This window comes from Gymnogyps californianus, chromosome 1, assembly GCF_018139145.2.
Source record: "Gymnogyps californianus isolate 813 chromosome 1, ASM1813914v2, whole genome shotgun sequence".
Lineage (NCBI taxonomy): Eukaryota > Metazoa > Chordata > Aves > Accipitriformes > Cathartidae > Gymnogyps > Gymnogyps californianus.
The window spans coordinates 158,763,669-158,781,490 of record NC_059471.1 but is presented as its reverse complement, the minus strand read 5'-3'; the positions used below and the strand labels follow the sequence as shown (position 1 = coordinate 158,781,490).

At 39.9% G+C, this 17,822-nt stretch overlaps 1 protein-coding gene across 2 annotated transcripts in view; it reads right to left on the bottom strand.

The window, feature by feature from the left end:
- PWP1 (PWP1 homolog, endonuclein) overlaps window positions 1–17,822 on the bottom strand; it is a 20,717-nt gene extending 2,895 nt beyond the window's left edge. The window contains exons 1-14 of one of the 2 annotated variants that reach the window (XM_050892683.1): window positions 17,746–17,822; window positions 17,610–17,668; window positions 15,186–15,340; window positions 14,659–14,744; window positions 12,211–12,307; window positions 10,496–10,606; window positions 9,608–9,738; window positions 7,002–7,075; window positions 4,723–4,819; window positions 3,802–3,863; window positions 2,836–2,947; window positions 1,689–1,779; window positions 697–818; window positions 125–230 (exon numbers count right to left, since the gene is read on the bottom strand). In XM_050892683.1, coding sequence (XP_050748640.1) covers window positions 125–230; window positions 697–818; window positions 1,689–1,779; window positions 2,836–2,947; window positions 3,802–3,863; window positions 4,723–4,819; window positions 7,002–7,075; window positions 9,608–9,738; window positions 10,496–10,606; window positions 12,211–12,307; window positions 14,659–14,744; window positions 15,186–15,340; window positions 17,610–17,668; window positions 17,746–17,811 — 1,369 coding nt within the window. In that variant the 5' untranslated portion in view covers window positions 17,812–17,822. Of the gene's footprint in view, window positions 1–124; window positions 231–696; window positions 819–1,688; window positions 1,780–2,835; window positions 2,948–3,801; window positions 3,864–4,722; window positions 4,820–7,001; window positions 7,076–9,607; window positions 9,739–10,495; window positions 10,607–12,210; window positions 12,308–14,658; window positions 14,745–15,185; window positions 15,341–17,095; window positions 17,374–17,609; window positions 17,669–17,745 lie in introns of those variants that run through there. The other variant, XM_050892691.1, reaches the window with a different exon arrangement.

The following is a 17,822-nucleotide window of genomic DNA, read 5'->3' as shown; positions in this document are numbered from 1 at the left end:
GTCTTGGGGTATTTAAAAATATTAACCTACAGTTTCTCTCTGAGCCACAATACATTACTGAATATACAAATACACCCTAGGAACAAGGGGAGAACCACAAGATTCAAAGAAATGAGAATGTTACCTGCAGAAATCTTGCTTATATCCCAAACACGCAGCCCTTCTCGCTCTCCTCCAAAGGCAAAAACAAACGGGAAATCAGGGCAGCAAGCTGCACAGAAGAGAACACCCTGGGAGGGTGGGAGGAAGAAAGAATTTTTTTTTTAAATATCATCCTAAAATGAATTTGCCATCTGAAAATACTTTCACCAAGCAAGTTTTAATAAGCGTAAGCTGTCTGAGTTTCCTGAAACTTATTTTGTAAAGACACAAAATTAAAGTAGAGAGCTGCTAATTACAAACAGTAAATCACATCTTTGTCTTGAACATGGCAGATAGATACAGGTTGGAGCACCTATAGTTCTACTCAGAACATTGTACCTGGTATTCAGGTCTGAGGCTTTGAAGCAGTCTGCCAATTACATGTTGAATACTGAACTGTAATGAGAATGACTTACCCAGAATACACAGATGTGATTTTTTTTTCCTAAAGGATGTTATGTTAGGTAAAACAAGATTCAAGCTAGACAAAAAAGAACAAGCAGACATAGTTTATATATAAACCTTCTTGGAATCAAGAAATGAATATTACTCTACCATTTTCATGTCCCTGGAATGGATTAAACTTGGTCTGTCTCCCAGGATATCCCAAATTTTCACGTATTTGTCAGCAGATGATGTCACAAGGCACCCTTTGATCTGACTGCTTAGTTGTAGCCCTGGAAGATTAAGAGTGCAGCAGTGTGAGAGCACTAGGTAATCACTATTTCACAGAGATGAGGATACATTTTGAAGCAGTCATGAGAACAAACCCAATATTCTCCTCACACTAAACTCAGTGCCAGCACAAAGGAGCAAAACATTAATGAAAGTTTCACACTGCCACTGCTCCCTGTAGTGAGAGCAAACCGACTTCATGTAGGCCTATTTTGTCTCTCAATCCAACAGCAGTAACAGTGCCAAGATGCTATTGTTCTGCCACTTACTTCACATAATCTGTCTTCCCCAGGTAGTTTTCTTCATTCATTTGCCAAAGACCATCTCTTTTGCTGTCCAAGACAATGGGGCATATTCATATGATCTCATTTTAGACACCTAATCAGGTGCTTCAAGTTGCTTTTTAGAAGCTCCTACACTGATCAAATAATTAAAGTAGCCTAAAGGAGGCAGTGTGAAAACCTTCCCAGGTACCATACCTAAATCATCTCCAGAGTGAATGTCAGTATAAAATTATTATGGATAGAGGAGGTAAACATTATAGTTCATAGTCCTGGATCAGATTCCATAGTTTTTGTTGTTCTTTACCCAAAAAAACACAGGGAATGTGTCCCAAGTGAATAGATGTGTTTTGAAATGCTTATTCATGACATTCACTGAGAAAAGTTCAGTTGTTAAAGTCTTGTTAAAATACATTGCTTACAATGGCTTCTCAGCAGAGATTTGTTTCATGCGCCAGCTACCCATGTTTAGTATGCAAAACTCTTATTTGTTAAGCAAGGATTCACTACCACCTCAGTCATATCAGTTAAAGACATCTTCCAGATCTGCCTTGCCACTGGGGACAAACATAACACACACACACAATTTACCTGACACCTCTTCATCGTGAGCTTTCAGAGTGAACAGTGGCTTATCAGAACGAGCATCCAGACAGTACACAAAGCCATCCTCTGTGCTTGCCTAAGGAAACCACAACATTTCAAAAACGAACAGCCGTAGTCACTCATTTGGAAAAAAGCTCCTATGAAATAATACCCACCCTCTAGTAAATCCCTGTGATTTGAGACAGACTTACACTACTGCTTGGTAGGGCATGTTACACAGCGTACACAGGTCTGCATCCCCAAAGTCAGACTCCATCCAGCTGCTGCCCGAGCTATTCTACATACCTAAACTATGCTGCAGGGACTTACATGGAAGTCTTAATCCTATACACATTTCTTACATTGTCTTTTGAAGATGGTTGCACTACTAAGCTTGGCGCTCTCGTTAGGCAATGAAATACAGAGCCTTTAGTCTCTTAACTGTCAGTTCAAACTTTTTGGAGCCATCCAGCGGCTGCATAATAGCCCTGTGCAAAGCTAAGTGTGATTCTACTGAGAAAGATCTACATCATAAACCCAACAGAACTGAGCAACTGCTTTTGTTGGCTGTATACACAAAGCAACAGAGAACTAGACAGCCATTGAGATAATAAAAAGGACTTGTTTTTAAATTCTGTTTAAAAGTTTTATTATAAAAATCTCGACAAAACCAAGGTATTTTTACTCTATGCCAGCTAGGAGGACAGTGCCCTCTAGCGCTGATGTGAAACACTGTATTAATAGTGTTTACACTTTCAGGCTTCAGGAGCTTAGTTCTAAATAGCTACTTCTCAGCTGCAATTGCCTCATTACATGAAACACAACAGCAACTATGCAAAGGAAAATATATCCCAGCCACTGAACGCTATAACAACATGGGGAAGGCGCCACCTCTGGAGTGAAAACGCATCAGCATCAATTGCTTTTCTACTGTCATAATGAAGATACCTATAAGTAACTACTGATCTCGATACACTTGTTGAAAAAACTACTTAAAACCACCCTGCCACACACTGCATTTTTAACATAAGCAACGCCAACAGTTCAACTGTCCATCAGGTCCATTATATGATTCAGAAACATGAACACAAAAATACAGGTTAAATGAAATGGCAACAGTCAACAGACCAAGAATAGAAGAGCATGTACTCACTAAGAAATTACAAGGTGAAAAATTATTCCAGGTTACTCTTTCAACCTGACCACTAAACCGCCACATTCGATGGTTATCTTGTGGGTTTCTGCAATCATACAGCACAGCTGATCTATGGGAAAAAGGGATAGTAAATTAAGAAAAAAAATAAAATCACGGCAGAATACTTTATGAAGTTTGTTTTACCACTGGCATCTACAGAAGGTCCATGTAAACTACAATTCAAAAATTAAAATGGAAACAACCTCACTATTTAGTCCTCCAACTCAATAACAGATGAAAATTCCTCAGATAACCACAAGCTTTTTCCACATGCTTCAAAGTTTCATCTTGGTTACAAACAGCCATTCTGTTTAAGCAAACAGAGCTCGAATTTACTCAATACATAAGATACTTATCATACAGGAGACCATAATTATGCAAATATATCACTTAATTATGAACAGACTTCAGTAAAGTCAAGTAATGACTGTTCAAAATAATTTCACAGCATCTCCAGGCTGCAATCACAGGAGGTAGCCCGTTAAACTTCGGTTATGGCATGCCTATCAACAGAGGCTGTAGGGAGCGGACTGGGATTTTAGAGTCCCCCATGTTCCTATGTTGGTCTTATAGTTTGACAAAACCTGGACAAGTTTTCACAGGAATGAGCAGTGACACATTCCCAATGCAGAAAATGCCATAAAGCCAAATTAAGAAATAAATTCAGTTTGGAGCAGACACCTAGCACAGAAAATGTCAGTCCAGATGGTTAAAGGATTTGGCTAGTCCTGAGAAAGAGGTAAGGAAAACTACATTTTGGCCACATACAAACCTGGCTACCTTGCTGGAAAAAAATAACAGCATTACTCAAAATTGGCACAGTTATAAGCAAATGAAAAAGAAAACATGAGGCAACTTAACAGGCTGAATTCAATACTAATACCCTCCCTACACGTAAAATTTGAAAATATTACCCTGACATACTTATCATAAGATCCAGAAATAAGGGTCTGAGTTTCAAACGGATGAAATTGCAACGTCTGGACCTAGATAACAGAAGATTTTATTTTTAAAAATAAGCATTGAGGTATAACACACATATACAGGAACTTTCTTCGAACAAACAGAGCACAACCTCCCCTCCCCAGCATCAGGATACTCAGATTTCTCATAAAACAGTGCAAGAGATGCACATTATTTTTATTTCAAACACCCCCACCCAGTGGAAACAAGATATTTTCCAATATAATTTAACTGAACAGAACCAGATGCCCCCTTTCTGCCCTAGATATTAAAAAAAATAAGCTGGAGGAGGTAAAAGAATAGCTGCTTCCAGTTTGGGGAAAAATGCAGATGTTAGCAAAAATGAAAATCAGGAGTTTGCCAAGGGCAGTGACTTTGTTAACAGCAAAATAAGGTTATAGCTATTAATAACTAACTTTCACATTTTAATTACTATGAGATTAATTCATTTCTGAAGTACCCATCACTATGGTATTTCAGTATCATTTATTTTAAACCTTTCTTACCTAGAACAAACTGTAACTGACACTCATTGTTTCCTTAAGAGAGAGTTACAGTTTGACCTACGTTCAGAGATATATTTTGTGTAGCTTATACCAGCACTATTAGATTCCCAACCATCAGGGCTTTCACACAAAAGGCATTTTAAAAACTGCTGTAAATCTTTGTAAACTTTCTAAAGGATAAGTGAAATAACATTTTTAAAAGCAAATACAGTGTTGTTCACAAAAGCAACTAATTCAGAAATGTAAAGAATTCTGCACAGTTGTTAGAAAATTACAGAATTGTTGTTCTAAGGGTTCACTACCAAGCAGCTAATGAAAAACTGCAGTTATTTTTTCTCTGTTTTACATTGGAAGAAACATAGCAATTATTACGTACTTTGTCTGTATGTAGCATCAGGCTGGCTGCTGGCTTACCCACAGACATATCCCACAGAATCACAGTATTGTCAGCAGACGCACTTGCTAAAACATTCCTGATAATGGATCAAAAAATAAGTTTTAAAAATCTTTATACAGATACAAACAAATAATGGTCAAACGTCCAAAATACATACAGAGCCTGATTCTGAGATCAAGTACACTCTGGTCTACAGACTATGTATCTCAAGCCTGAGGGATAACTCCCTGAAAGTAATTCTAAGTTACAAGTAAAGACTACAAACAGACTATATTACATTGTATTAGTACAACACTTATAACAACAATGTTGACAGTTTTGCTTGTATTTCCTCCCCACCACCACTTAAAATATCATTTACTGGAAGACTTTTCAAACAAAATGAAGCAAGAAAGGCTTTTAAGCACTTCCTTTCCTTTGACATTAAGATAGTATTTTTAAACATTACCTATGCAACTTAGTTCTGTTTGCATACGCATACAGCCAAGAGCCAGACAAACCTGTTTTTAAAATATTTTGCTCTCTAATATGAGTGTTTATATAACTACTGAAGACCCAACACTGTACACCCTTCAGAGAATGCTGAAAGGAACCACTAACATTTTATTTAGTTTACAGACCCCACATTTCAACTTAAATTTGACTAATTGTGTTAAAAGCAATAAACACACAGTTTAGAAATTTAAACAGAAAAAACTGAAAACATTCCCAAAGGCCTGTCAAATACACAGTACAATTGCTACTATTGCTCCATTGCTCTTAAAAACAGATCTATTACCTCAACATGTTGTTTCTGATTGAAACTGCTCCCCCCTCACCTTTTTCTTTTTATATTAACCAAGTGCTTCTGACTGAAAGAGCTAACATTCTCCTGGAAACACTTCTCCCAAACAATGTTACAAGGGAAAGTTAAGAAGATGCATAATGAAGGCTATGAGAACATTTTACAGTAACACCATTATGACCTACAGGCAGAAAGTTATTTATAGAGCTGTCACAGCATGTCTTGCTTAAACAAACAAACAACAACAAAACATTTAAATATAAGCGGCTCCAAGGAGCTCCTTGTTTTGCCCATAAGCATCCCACTTCAAGGCTGTTTTTATTTCCTGAAAGATCTACCAGTATCAATGAGTTCGTAACTCAGCACCTTACAGAATTATGCATTCCAGACACTTAACTATTGTAGCTGTAATTTTGTGACTTGTCTCTGTATTATCACCAGACAACCATTTCTAGGTACATGAAAGCTACTCTTTTGTAAGACTGATGGAATGATCACCACCACACTCTGTGCATATGTGTATAATTTAAGAACAACAGACAGTGCACTGTAAATTAAGACTGCAATTTATGTACATTTACTGCATGTCTATGTGGGTGTTTCCTTCTTCAGTACCTAGATAACAAAGCATTACAAGTGAAGGCTTACACCTGCTCATCAAGAGTATGCGGAGTTGACTATGTGTATCTTCAGAGGCATTTATGACAGCAGGAAAGAAAAAATTAAGAAATCAGCCTGTGTCTGACTGGAAGTTTCAAGTTTTCATCCATGATGAGGATCCTCTGACAGCTGAACTGTTAACAACCATGTAAGCGATAAAAACCAGCAGCATCTTTACTTCAGTCAGCACATTGTCCTTGACCTCTCCCCCAAGATGGGCCAGCTTTGTGTTGCTTCAATAGCAGCACTTCATTGCTAGTTCATTCAGGCAACAAGGAATTCTCTCTGCCTAGCTAGGATAACCCAAAGGTCAGAGGCATTTTTATAACTGTGCTGTTAGGGCTTTTACACTCTTTTCTGTTCACAGCTCTGGGGCAAAAGCCAGAGGAAAAAAACCAGCACAGCAAGGACTTCCTTCTACAAATCTACTTGGATCTGCTGAAATGGTGGTTTAGGTCATTGGCAGATCGGCACAGATCAGGACACCCCTTCTGCTTCTCCAATTTGTGCACCTGACTTAAATGTAGCTGATTTATCAAATGGCTTAGACCCACCCTAGCCTTGCCCTCATCTAGAAAACCTGCAAATAAAAAGTGATCTGCAGGAATATATAGGTTTTTAAAGAAATAAATCAAGACTTCCAGTTAAAAAAAAAGGGGGGGGGGAGGGGTGTTTTTTTGAGCATTGATTCATTTCACCACTGCTTTCAAGTTTGGTGTTATACTACACAAGACTTTGGATTTGTGTGAAAAATGTATGCCTAATTAAATATGCAAATTTGTAACTATCCATTGTTATTCAAGTATTCTTTTACCTGCTTTGTTTATTCCATGAAAGATCAAGCACAGCATCAGTATGTCCTTTCACTGTCCCTTCTGAAGATAAACTCTGTGTATGCAGATACAACATAAACAGACTTTTGAAAATTACACCTTCAATGGAAATCAAGCATTACAACACATTAGTACAAACTCCTTAATGCCTTCACAAACAACTTCATGTTTTAAATTATTCTCACTTGCTGCAACAAGGTGTTTTGGGTTTGCATGGCAAGGTTTTGGTAGTGCGGGGGGTGGGGCTACAGGGGTGGCTTCTGTGAGAAGCTGCTAGAAGCTTCCCCTATGTCCAATAGAGCCAATGCCAGCCAGCTCCAAGACAGACCCACCGCTGGTCAAGGCCGAGCCCATCAGCGACGGTGGTAGCACCTCTGGGATAATGTATTTAAGACGGGAAAAAGTTACTGCGCAGCAGCACTTGCAGCCAAAGAGAGGAGTGAGAATATGTGAGAGAAACAACTCTGCAGACACCAAGGCCAGTGAAGAAGGAGGGGGAGGAGGTGCTCCAGGCGCTGGAGCAGAGATTCCTCTGCAGCCCGTGGTGAAGACCATGGTGAGGCAGGCTGTCCCCCTGCAGCCCATGGAGGTCCACGGTGGAGCAGATATCCACCTGCAGCCCATGGAGGACCCCATGCCAGAGCTGGTGGATGCCCAAAGGACGCTGTGACCCCATGGGAAGCCTGCGCTGGAGCAGGCTCCTGGCAGGACCCATGGACCCATGGAGAGAGGAGCCCACACTGGAGCAGGTTTGCTGGCAGGACTTGTGACCCTGTGGGGGACCCACGCTGGAGCAGTCTGTTCCTGAAGGACTGCACCCCATGGAAGGGACCCACGCTGGAGCAGTTCATGAAGAACTGTAGCCCATGGGACGGACTCATGTTGGAGAAGTTCGTGAAGGACTGTCTCCCGTGGGAGGGACCCCACGCTGGAGCAGGGGAAGAGTGTGAGGAGTCCTCCCCCCAAGGAGGACGGAGCGGCAGAGACAACGTGTGATCAACTGAACGCAACCCCCATTCCTGTCCCCCTTGCGCTACTGGGGGAAGAGCAGGTAGAGAAAATCAGGAGTGAAGTTGAGCCTGGGAAGAAGGGAGGGGTGGGGGGAAGGTGTTTTAAGATTTGGTTTTATTTCTCATTATCCTACTCTGATTTGACTGGTAATAAATTAATTTTTTTCCCCAAGTTGAGTCTGTTTTGCCTGTGCCGGTAATTGCTGAGTGATCTCCCTGTCCTTATCTTGACCCATGAACCTTTTGTTATATTTTCTCTCCCCTGTCCAGCTGAGGAGGGCAGTGATAGACCAGCTTTGGTGGGCACCTGGCATCCAGCCAGGGTCAACCCACCACACAAGGCTTTTGATAGAACTGTCTCTGCAGCACCTGCACCTTGCCTCCTACCCTAGGTCTCAGATTGCTGAATTCACAGCTGGTGGGCTTACAAAACTGGTTACTCCCTTCAGGATAGTAGAAGAAATTTCATTGTCTCCAGCAGCTTCTTCAGCTTCTTTGTAAACATTCCTGGCAGTTCCCTCTCTCTCTTCCCAATTAACTGAGCTTTAGGTCCTTGTAACTGCCAGCTCCTACAAATTCTAGTTTAAAATGGTTAAGCTTCAAAGTTTACTGGGACAGCAATTGGAAACCACCCATAAGCCACCCCATTCGTCTTCTGTTCTTAATTCCAGGCTTTAATTATCCATACAGAGAACAATCAGCATTTCAAATTGAGGTAACATTTATGAATGGTATCTTCAACAGCAATTCTGATAACTCAGTGATTTTCAGAAGCAAGTTTCTCAGAACAAATTCCCCTTCCAAGGATATTTTTTCTATTGGTTTTAAAACCAGAAGGTCTGAGAGCTCAAGTAAACCCCCTTCACAATTACACAGAGTGGTTCTTTAGCTGACTAACACTGCAGGGCTCCTTCATTTGGGAAACCAAGATTAGCTATATACCCAGTGTTCACTTTCGCTATTTACTCTAGGGAGTCTTGAAGCACTTCCTGAAGCATCTACTATATGCAAAATCTAGAAAATTTAAGTTATGTTATCTTCCATACTTGTTTTACATACCAAAGAATTTGGACAAATCATAACACGTTCAGGCATACAACGAGGGTCAGATTCATCTCACATAATTTAGCATCCAGTCTAAACCTCAGTCTTCCTCTTCAGTAGTTAAGGTTTTCTCTGCAGTCCACTAAAAGAAACTCAGCCATTCTCTGGGTGTCTCTCTATGCATTCACCTTAGCCAATCGCGATGACTAGCTTAAAATATGCTTAAATTTTAGATAGATAAAGCTAACAGAGGTGAATCCTTAGTAAATGTATTTTATTAGTGTCAACCTTGTCCTTTATTGCTCAATGCCTTTTCAACTCTCTGAGTCACAGGAAAATACCGATTTTAACCTATCACAGATGACCGTGACATTATCTTCGGTAACCTGTCTAAACACCATCTTTCAACATGACAGACGGAATTAAACCAGATTATCTATGACCTTTTTATTGTAGGGAAAAAAATAATAACGACATTATCCTTGCTCTAAGTTTCCTCCATCCAACCAGATAAGCCATTTTGCCATACTTACTTTCTTTCCTTTCTTTTTCTTCTTTTTCTCTTTCTTGCCTCCAAGAGAAAAGACTGGTTCTAAGGATTCTACTACATCAAGGTCCCAAATGTCAATAACTGGGGTCATGTTACCCACTGCAACATAATTTCCTACAAGCAGAAACCCAAATGCAACCGCATTTATTTAGAGTTATGAAACAGCATATTTGGCAATCCAGCTGTTGCTTATGTCTTTGATTAAATAAAACTTATACTTATGTGCCAGAATCTTCTACTTGAACATATTTGATGTTTATAACTGACAAGGAGCAATTTAAAAATATCAACTGACAGCAGATGTTGCCAGAAAAAAAATTTACTTGCTCTCCAATACAATTCACCTTCAGTACAAGTAACTGTTCAAAGAAGCTGTATAAAGTTCCACATGTTTTGTTTGGTTTTTTTAAGGAAAAAAAACCCAAAACCACATTCCCTGTGCTATGGAAAAAAATAAGTGTGTAAAACACAGGAAAAAGGTTACTAAACACATAAATATATATAAATTTTGCTGTGTTTTACAGTTAATCAACTGCATTGGCCATAATGAGTCTGAACAAAAGCAACCTTTCATTTGCAAATGGAAAATAAAGCAGATCAGAGAAGAGCTTGCTCTGGTCTGCTAGTTGACAATAACTTAATTATTTTTAATAAAACCAGTGTTTTAGTCAAATCACTTGTTATGGCAGCACCACTAAGATGACTGTATCACCAAACCAAAAAAACTGATATCCAGTTTTTCCATCTTAATATCTTGGTTTTATTTCTGTTCGTACCACTGGGGGAAATTATTTACTGACAACATTACATTTATATATTTTTCAAGTAAAAACTATTTAACTGGACATTTACAGTAGTAAATATAATTTACCTAGTGATTCATCGGGACTAGGATCAAAATTCAACCACTCCAGGCTTAGAGGGTAAGCAGGCAAGATAATATCATGATGTACATAAAATGAGTTCTCTTCATGATTATAAACTGAAAAAGAATTAAAGATAGACAAGACATCAGTGACGAGGAAAAGCAAGCAACTATAAACAGTGCACTTCTGCAAAAGGCAGATGTGGCAACCACTAAATTGTCAAGGAGATCTAGAATGTAAATTCATAGTGTGTTCAGAGTTTTAGTGTAGAGGCCAGAGCCTCCAAGTACTAATGTTATGCCTCATAGAATTACACAAACCAAACAACATTCTCCTGTGCACTTTAGATAAAGAAGTGACAAGTTCAACAAAGCTTAGACACTTTACTCCTAGCATACTATGCTATTTTGTTTGTAAGATCACTTCAAAACAGATGCTCCGTATCCACCACTTTCTACATCAGGATACATTAATGAAGGTTTAGACATTCCTTTACAGAATCAGCAATTAAAAAAAAAAAAAAAATAATTCCAGATGAAATCAAAGGGAAAATGAAGGTAAAAGACAAACAGTTTTCAAATTAGAGGAAGCTGAAGAAGTCAGATGAAGTTACCTTTAGCAGGTTGTAACTGAGATACAGGAAGAGTTTTGGTAAAGCAACCATATACTAAACACAGCGTTCCCTTTAGCCAGCTGTTTTTCTCCTTATAATAAAAGGATTTACTAACTGGGTAGCAGAGAAAACCCATTAATTATTTTAATAACACGGTATCATCACACACACAAAATCACTGTGCCATTTTTAAGTGCATGTGACAGATGTTCAGATACTAAATAAAGTCTTCAGTTAACTAAGTAGTCTTAGTAATTAACTAAGACAGGGCTACCCAATGTTATAAACTGCAGAAGCCTGTGCTATTGTTTTATAAGTTTATATTGGGAAAATAACACAGTTAAAATTTGTAAACACCTCAAGATACAGAAAATGCCAGATGCTGGTATCTGAAGAGATGCTTTCAAACACTTTAGTCTTGCTGTTTTCTTAAAACAAATACTTTGCTTGCAGAAACATGTACCATAGCAGAAGTAGCCAGAAACATTCCCCCAAAGAACCACCGTAAGAAAAGATGGTAACTTCAGCACACTCAGTAGTACTCCTTGCTGCAACAGAAGAATCTTTTACACAGTAAAACTAAACCCATCCCTAGAACAAGTGGTATTCAGACCTTATTAAGGATCATCTCTTCTAAGACTAAGATGATAAAGGTGCTGATTCTTCTACTCCTAGCAGTGGAAAGCCCATTTAAAGAAGCAAGGAGAAAGCTGAAGGAAAAAAAAACCAAACCAACAAACCACTAGAGGAAGCTTGCATGATATGGAAAGTAAGACTGGTTGGAAGAAAGATCATACGTTCAAAGAATAAAAATGCCATAGTATTTTCTAAGTGTCATTAGAAACGAAATAAGGAAAGGAAATGCTACACAGCCAGAAAAAGGCACGCTATCCTCTAAATAACAGTAACTCCACATGAAATACTCTAGTTCTGGAAAGTGGCTAAAGCACCATGACATAGGAAAGAGGACAAAACACAGAGGGCAGATGGGGAGAAAAAAACCTTCCAAAAACCAACCCCCTCCCCCTTCTACACAGACATATGGAACAGGCTAGGCAAGACATATTCCCTAGGTTCACTGTAAGGAACAAATCCTGTGTTACTTACCATGAACCTCCAAACTACAGTAGTCTTTATCAGCTCTGCCACAAAGGACAAGATTGTCACTGGGCTTAATCAAAAAGTCCTCCTGTTCATATTGATCCTGAACAGCAAAAAGGAGAGGACAATGGATGTTAAGCAAAGCACATAACACACAAAACTACACATGTTCAAAAGGTTGAATCAGTAATGATTTTTAACCATAACTGAAAACACTCAAAACCCAACACCCTGCTGCCCACCTGCCTAAAACCATCTTACAGTGGTAAACGGAGAAAGGCAGGAACCAGACTCAATCATGGGGAGATTGAATAGTTATTATATAGACTGAAGGACTGTTTATGTGGACCGAGGTGGATTTAGAGAGATGTTTAATTACCAAATATGAAACCATATTTTGAGGCTACTATGATGCAGCCCATTGCTGAAAAGAAAATCACTACCGGGAGCCCACACACATAGCTTATTTCCCTTGTGCTCTCATGCCTTTAGCATTTATATAGTGTAACAACATTTTACACAATAAGCATACTGTAACTGCTCCTCACATCCAGGAAGCAATTCTGTGAGCATTAAAGCATTGTCTACTTTCTGGAAAATATTTCCAGAAAAGTACTGCCTACAGCTATACTGGGCATTCAGCTGTACCAAAACAGATGTAACCTCTCATCTAATTTTCATTGTTACTGAGGAATGGAAGGCATTCAGGGAATTTTTGTTAGTGGAAAACTAAGAACTGTACATAAAAGTCAATAGTCTTAAACAAAAAGAGTACCATCCTTCAAATATACAACACATACAAGACTTTTTGGACTTCCTGTTGCAAGCTTTTAATTTCTTTTTTATTCACTTCAAGCATCTTTTCAATATTTGAATTCTATCCAGTACTGCAATCCTTTAAGTAATCAACTTAATGTTACACAATACTTAGTCTTCAACAGTACTAGTAATAAATACCAAAAGACAACATAAAATGCGCATTGAAGAACTAAGAAGTACTCTCTTTCAGAATTTGAGGAAGGACTTGAGCGTAGGAAGAAAGGCCTGAGAAAAAGATGTTCACTTTTTCTATGTCTGGAAGAAAGCTAAGCTTTTCTGACATGGAATAAATGCAGCTCATATTCTCTCTCAATCCCTGTGCGAATCTCTCTTTGACTATAAACATCACTTTTAAAGCATTTCTCTCCTCTACTGGTACACAGGAGCAAGAAAAATCATCAATCAGTCAGTGGAACACAGAGAAAACATACAGTGCCCCAAAGTGCACATAGCAAGTGAACTCATTTCAAAGCTCCTTGAGCTTTGTTACAGTATGTGAAGTCACCATAACAACTCCTTGTCTGAGACCACGCATTTGACAAAGTCCCCTGACACACACAAACTAGACGTTGTGGTAGAAGCCTACAGCTACTCTTTTATTTCAATCTCACTAGCTTTGTAAAGAATTCAAAATAGTATAGAAAGGACAGCACCCATAAAAATCTGAGAATCTTTATGCTTAGAAGAGGTCACAAAAATTCACGTACTCCATCACTCTGCCCCAGATGATCATAGTCTCTCCTGGCTGCTCTCTAGATTACATTGTCTCTTCTCACACAACCTCACCTTGTAACTGATTTCTGTAATCTCTCCATGTAAATTAAGTCAATCACAAGTTGCAATCTATCCTTTTGAACTAAACTGTGGGATATTCTCTGGAATCTCTCCATATCTTTTCTGAAGAGGCACCCAATATTCTAGCCAAGGCAATATCGATGTTCAGGAGAGCAGAAGGATTACCTCATGTCTTGCATGCTGCATCCCTGTTCACCAGAAAAAGACAAACAGGCTGCGTAACAGGACAGCACTGTTGACACCGTTAGCTTGTGCTAGACTACAGCCAGAGACTTCTTCACCCCCTGCAGAGCTCCTACAAAGCCAGCTCCTGCAAAGATGTTCCCCATCTGATACTTGGTGGAAACTAATACAGGCAGAAGCAGTCAACTATACAGTATGCTGTGTGTACATACTTAATATGGACATATTTCTTCATGCCATACCCCTAATTTAACATGTAGCCTGAGTCTACCTCAGCTTGGTTTTTTCCACAAACTGGTGGAAGGTGTAAGAGTCTTGCAATCTGGGAAGTTTTCTAATTTGGGTCGTTAGTGGCCTGAGATTTGTTATTTCTTCAAGCGTTTCTGTGTCCTACTAGATAGGCAACAAACCACATACAGAAGCATGTGGTTTAAATAATGAGCCAGTTTGCCTTAACATCTGACTTAAATGTAAAAAGCACATGTAGAGGGGACTGCACAAAGCAACCTTAAAAGAAAAGAGTTCCATCTGATCAAAAATCTGGCACACCTTTGGAAAAGGACTGCAAGCACTTACAGACCCTAAGGCAGTGTGGAAAATTTAACTGATTTTTAAGTTTATGCTATCTAGGATATTTAACATTTTTATAGTACTTACAGTGGTTTTTAGAGTGATGTAAGGATCATGATCATTACTCCCATATACTGCCAGAGTAGCCAAAGAGTCTCCAAGTTTTATATCACCTAGACGGGAATTTCAGAACACTTTTTATACATGTCAATGACAGGTGAAGTTAGAAACTCCAGTACCAATACCTGTATTACCTGTATTGCAAAATATCAGGAGTGGGCTAAACGAACTTCCAAGTTCCAAACAGAAGAACCTCAGTAAGCTAAATTGCTTAGTGCTTTCAGGGACTTCTGCTGCTCTGCTCCAGCACTACAGCAGGGGGAGTGACAGACTTTCCAACATGCTCTTGGTTGTAGTGTCAGGGAGGGGGACACTGAATTGTTTCACTGACTAAATGACTTCCAAAACTGGGACAAGCAAATAATTAAAAATGTGAATTTCCAGCATTTGAAACACAGCACTGTGTAGTTTTAGGATACTAATGTCTTAAGTACAACAACAAGTGAAAAGGTTCTTCACTTACACTGCACATCTGACATTTAAATCTTTCTTACCTGTGTATTCCTCTTCATCATAATTTTCCAAATCATACTCATCCAGTTCATCATCAGACAGGTCTTCATTTTTATGAGAAGACTTAGCTCTGCCAGGAATGGCTACATTCATGCCACATGCCATCCCGCCTTCAACGCTACTGTCAGCGCCCTCCCTGTTTAAAGATACACATCCCTGAGAAACTGTGACAGACATTTGGAATGCTTCCCAGTAATAGCTTAGGGGACTGCTAACAAGATTTCAGCACACATTTCAGCCAATCCTGGCTGTTCACATGGGTTTCAAGCCTTTATGTCAATAATTCGGAAATCCATTCACTCCTTTCCTATCTTTTCCCAAAATACAAGGCACCGTTATTCTCAGGCTTCCAGAGAAAGTTTTTCCTTGAAAGTTTTCATGACAAAGTGTGGCACAAATTTTGCTCAACAGAGGTAAACTGTGTGTCAAAATCCCTTTCTCTTACCCTTTTTTTTGTGGATACAATGCTCTCAGCCTCACTTCTGTGTGTTTGCATGTGTCCAATTCATTCCTTCCTTTTTTTTTTTCCCACCCACGGGCCCTGTCATGTGTGATGACTCTTGCATGTCTTCAAGATTTTTAAGACCTTATTTCCTCACACTTCCCATACTTACATTAGAAGAAAAAACAACATAAAATTCATTAGGTAGGGACATATTGCGGATTACTTCTTACAGGATAAACTATGCAACTGCTGGAAAACTCGGAACTTTCGTGGCAACAATTCCATATGCAAGGAATTCAGTAGAAGGAAGCGTACATTAAACATTGGCTGAGGACCTAACAGACATCTGAGATGTCTCAATGGAGCATGCTCCGTGGAACTCATCCCTGCTGAATACACTGTATTTCTGTCCTTCTGCACACAAAATTCCCAGGCAACAATGAGCCAAGACAGTTCTCATAGATATAATTTCTAAATTAAATATCAGAAACCTATTTTTATAATTTGTTCAGTAAAATAAACACTTCACATTACCAGTTTTTGCTTGTGTAAAAACTGGTAACAAGATAATTAGAGACTCTAAATCTGAGTCTGATTTGTGATCTTTGCACAGGAAAAAAAGTTACTGATGTTGTAACAAATTCTACAAACTACGAGATGTTATAAAGAGATCATAACACCTTTGGTTGTTATGGATGGTCTTTAAATTTCCATCCTGAAGTTTAACAGAATGCATAACAAACAGCACCTCAAATCTTTCCATGTTTTTGAAATTGCAAGAGAAAGGAATCCACTCAAAAAAACAAAAGTTCACACGCATAAAGGAGACAAAGTAACACCACAGATAACAGAAACATTAAACATAATTGGTTAAGAATTTAACATAAAATAAGAATCTTCCAAACGTTTAAGATGATTTTGGAACCATTAAAAAACAAAAACAGAACAAAACACATTCTGGGACAAAACACTCTGTTCAGCAATAAAGTCACAGATCCATCTAATAGAAATCGGATGGATAATATTCACCCAACTATACTGCTACCTATTGCATCTGTTCAATCATACATACTGTGGTATAACCACACATCCTACATAGCTGAAACAGAATCAGAAGCCTAAATCTACGAACAGATCTAACCAAAAAAGGCCAGAAAATGGAATAAGACCTCAATCCTTCATCTTTTTCTAGACAAAAGAGAGCCATTTCTTTATTGTCTTCCATAGATTATGTTTCCTAAATCCATCACTTCTGTTATTCTTTTCATAAGTTTATTCACCTTTTTCTTAAAAGCAGAGCAACAAAACTTAACACAACTACACAACTAAGGACTTTCAGTGCTGAGTGGAGAGTCATGATGTCTCCAGTTTCACACGGGAACCATAAATACATCCGAGTGATGTTTTGCCTTTTTTGCCAAAGCATAAATACCAAGCCATTCTGACCTCCACGGTGGCCTCCAGACTCGCTTAGATCGTAACGTCTCACCCTCAGCATCCACTTTTTCACAGTCAGTTTGGGACTTCCATCTCGGTTTTGCACATCTCCAGAGCACCCATGGTTACAAACCCAACTTCTTATTTCCTCACTCTAGGTGGGAACGGCAATTCCAGCGAGGACCGGGCCCCCGGCGGGTCTCTGCAGACTTCACCTGAAACGCTCAGCCAGCCTGACGGCACACGGTTGACAACCGAAGCACCGCAGGGGAACACAACCCATGTTGTCGTATACCACGACGAAGGCAGGACATGCTCCATCCGACGCTTCTCCTTTCACGCTCCGGACAAACGACCCTCCCGGGACGTCAGGCTCACTTGACACAGTCGCTCTCCCCGTGCCCGGGGGCGCCCCCTCCCCTCCACAGCTCCGTCAGCGGCGAGGCCCGGGGAGCTCCAACCCCGTCTCCAGCAGAGCCCGGGAGACGCGACGGCCGCCCCCCGCCCCGCTCCCCCGGCTCACCCCAGCCTGTCCTGGGCCTCCTCGATGAGTCGGTTCAGCTCCTCCTCGCCGAGCTGCACCTGCGGGGCGGACACAGAGAGGGGTGAGGGCGGCGGGGGGGCGGCGGGGGTCCCTCAGCCCGGCCCCCCGCCCCCACCTTGTCCGGCGTTTCCTTGGCAACGCCGCAGCGCACCCAGGCGGCGCACGTCACGGGGCAGCTCATGGCGGCGGCGG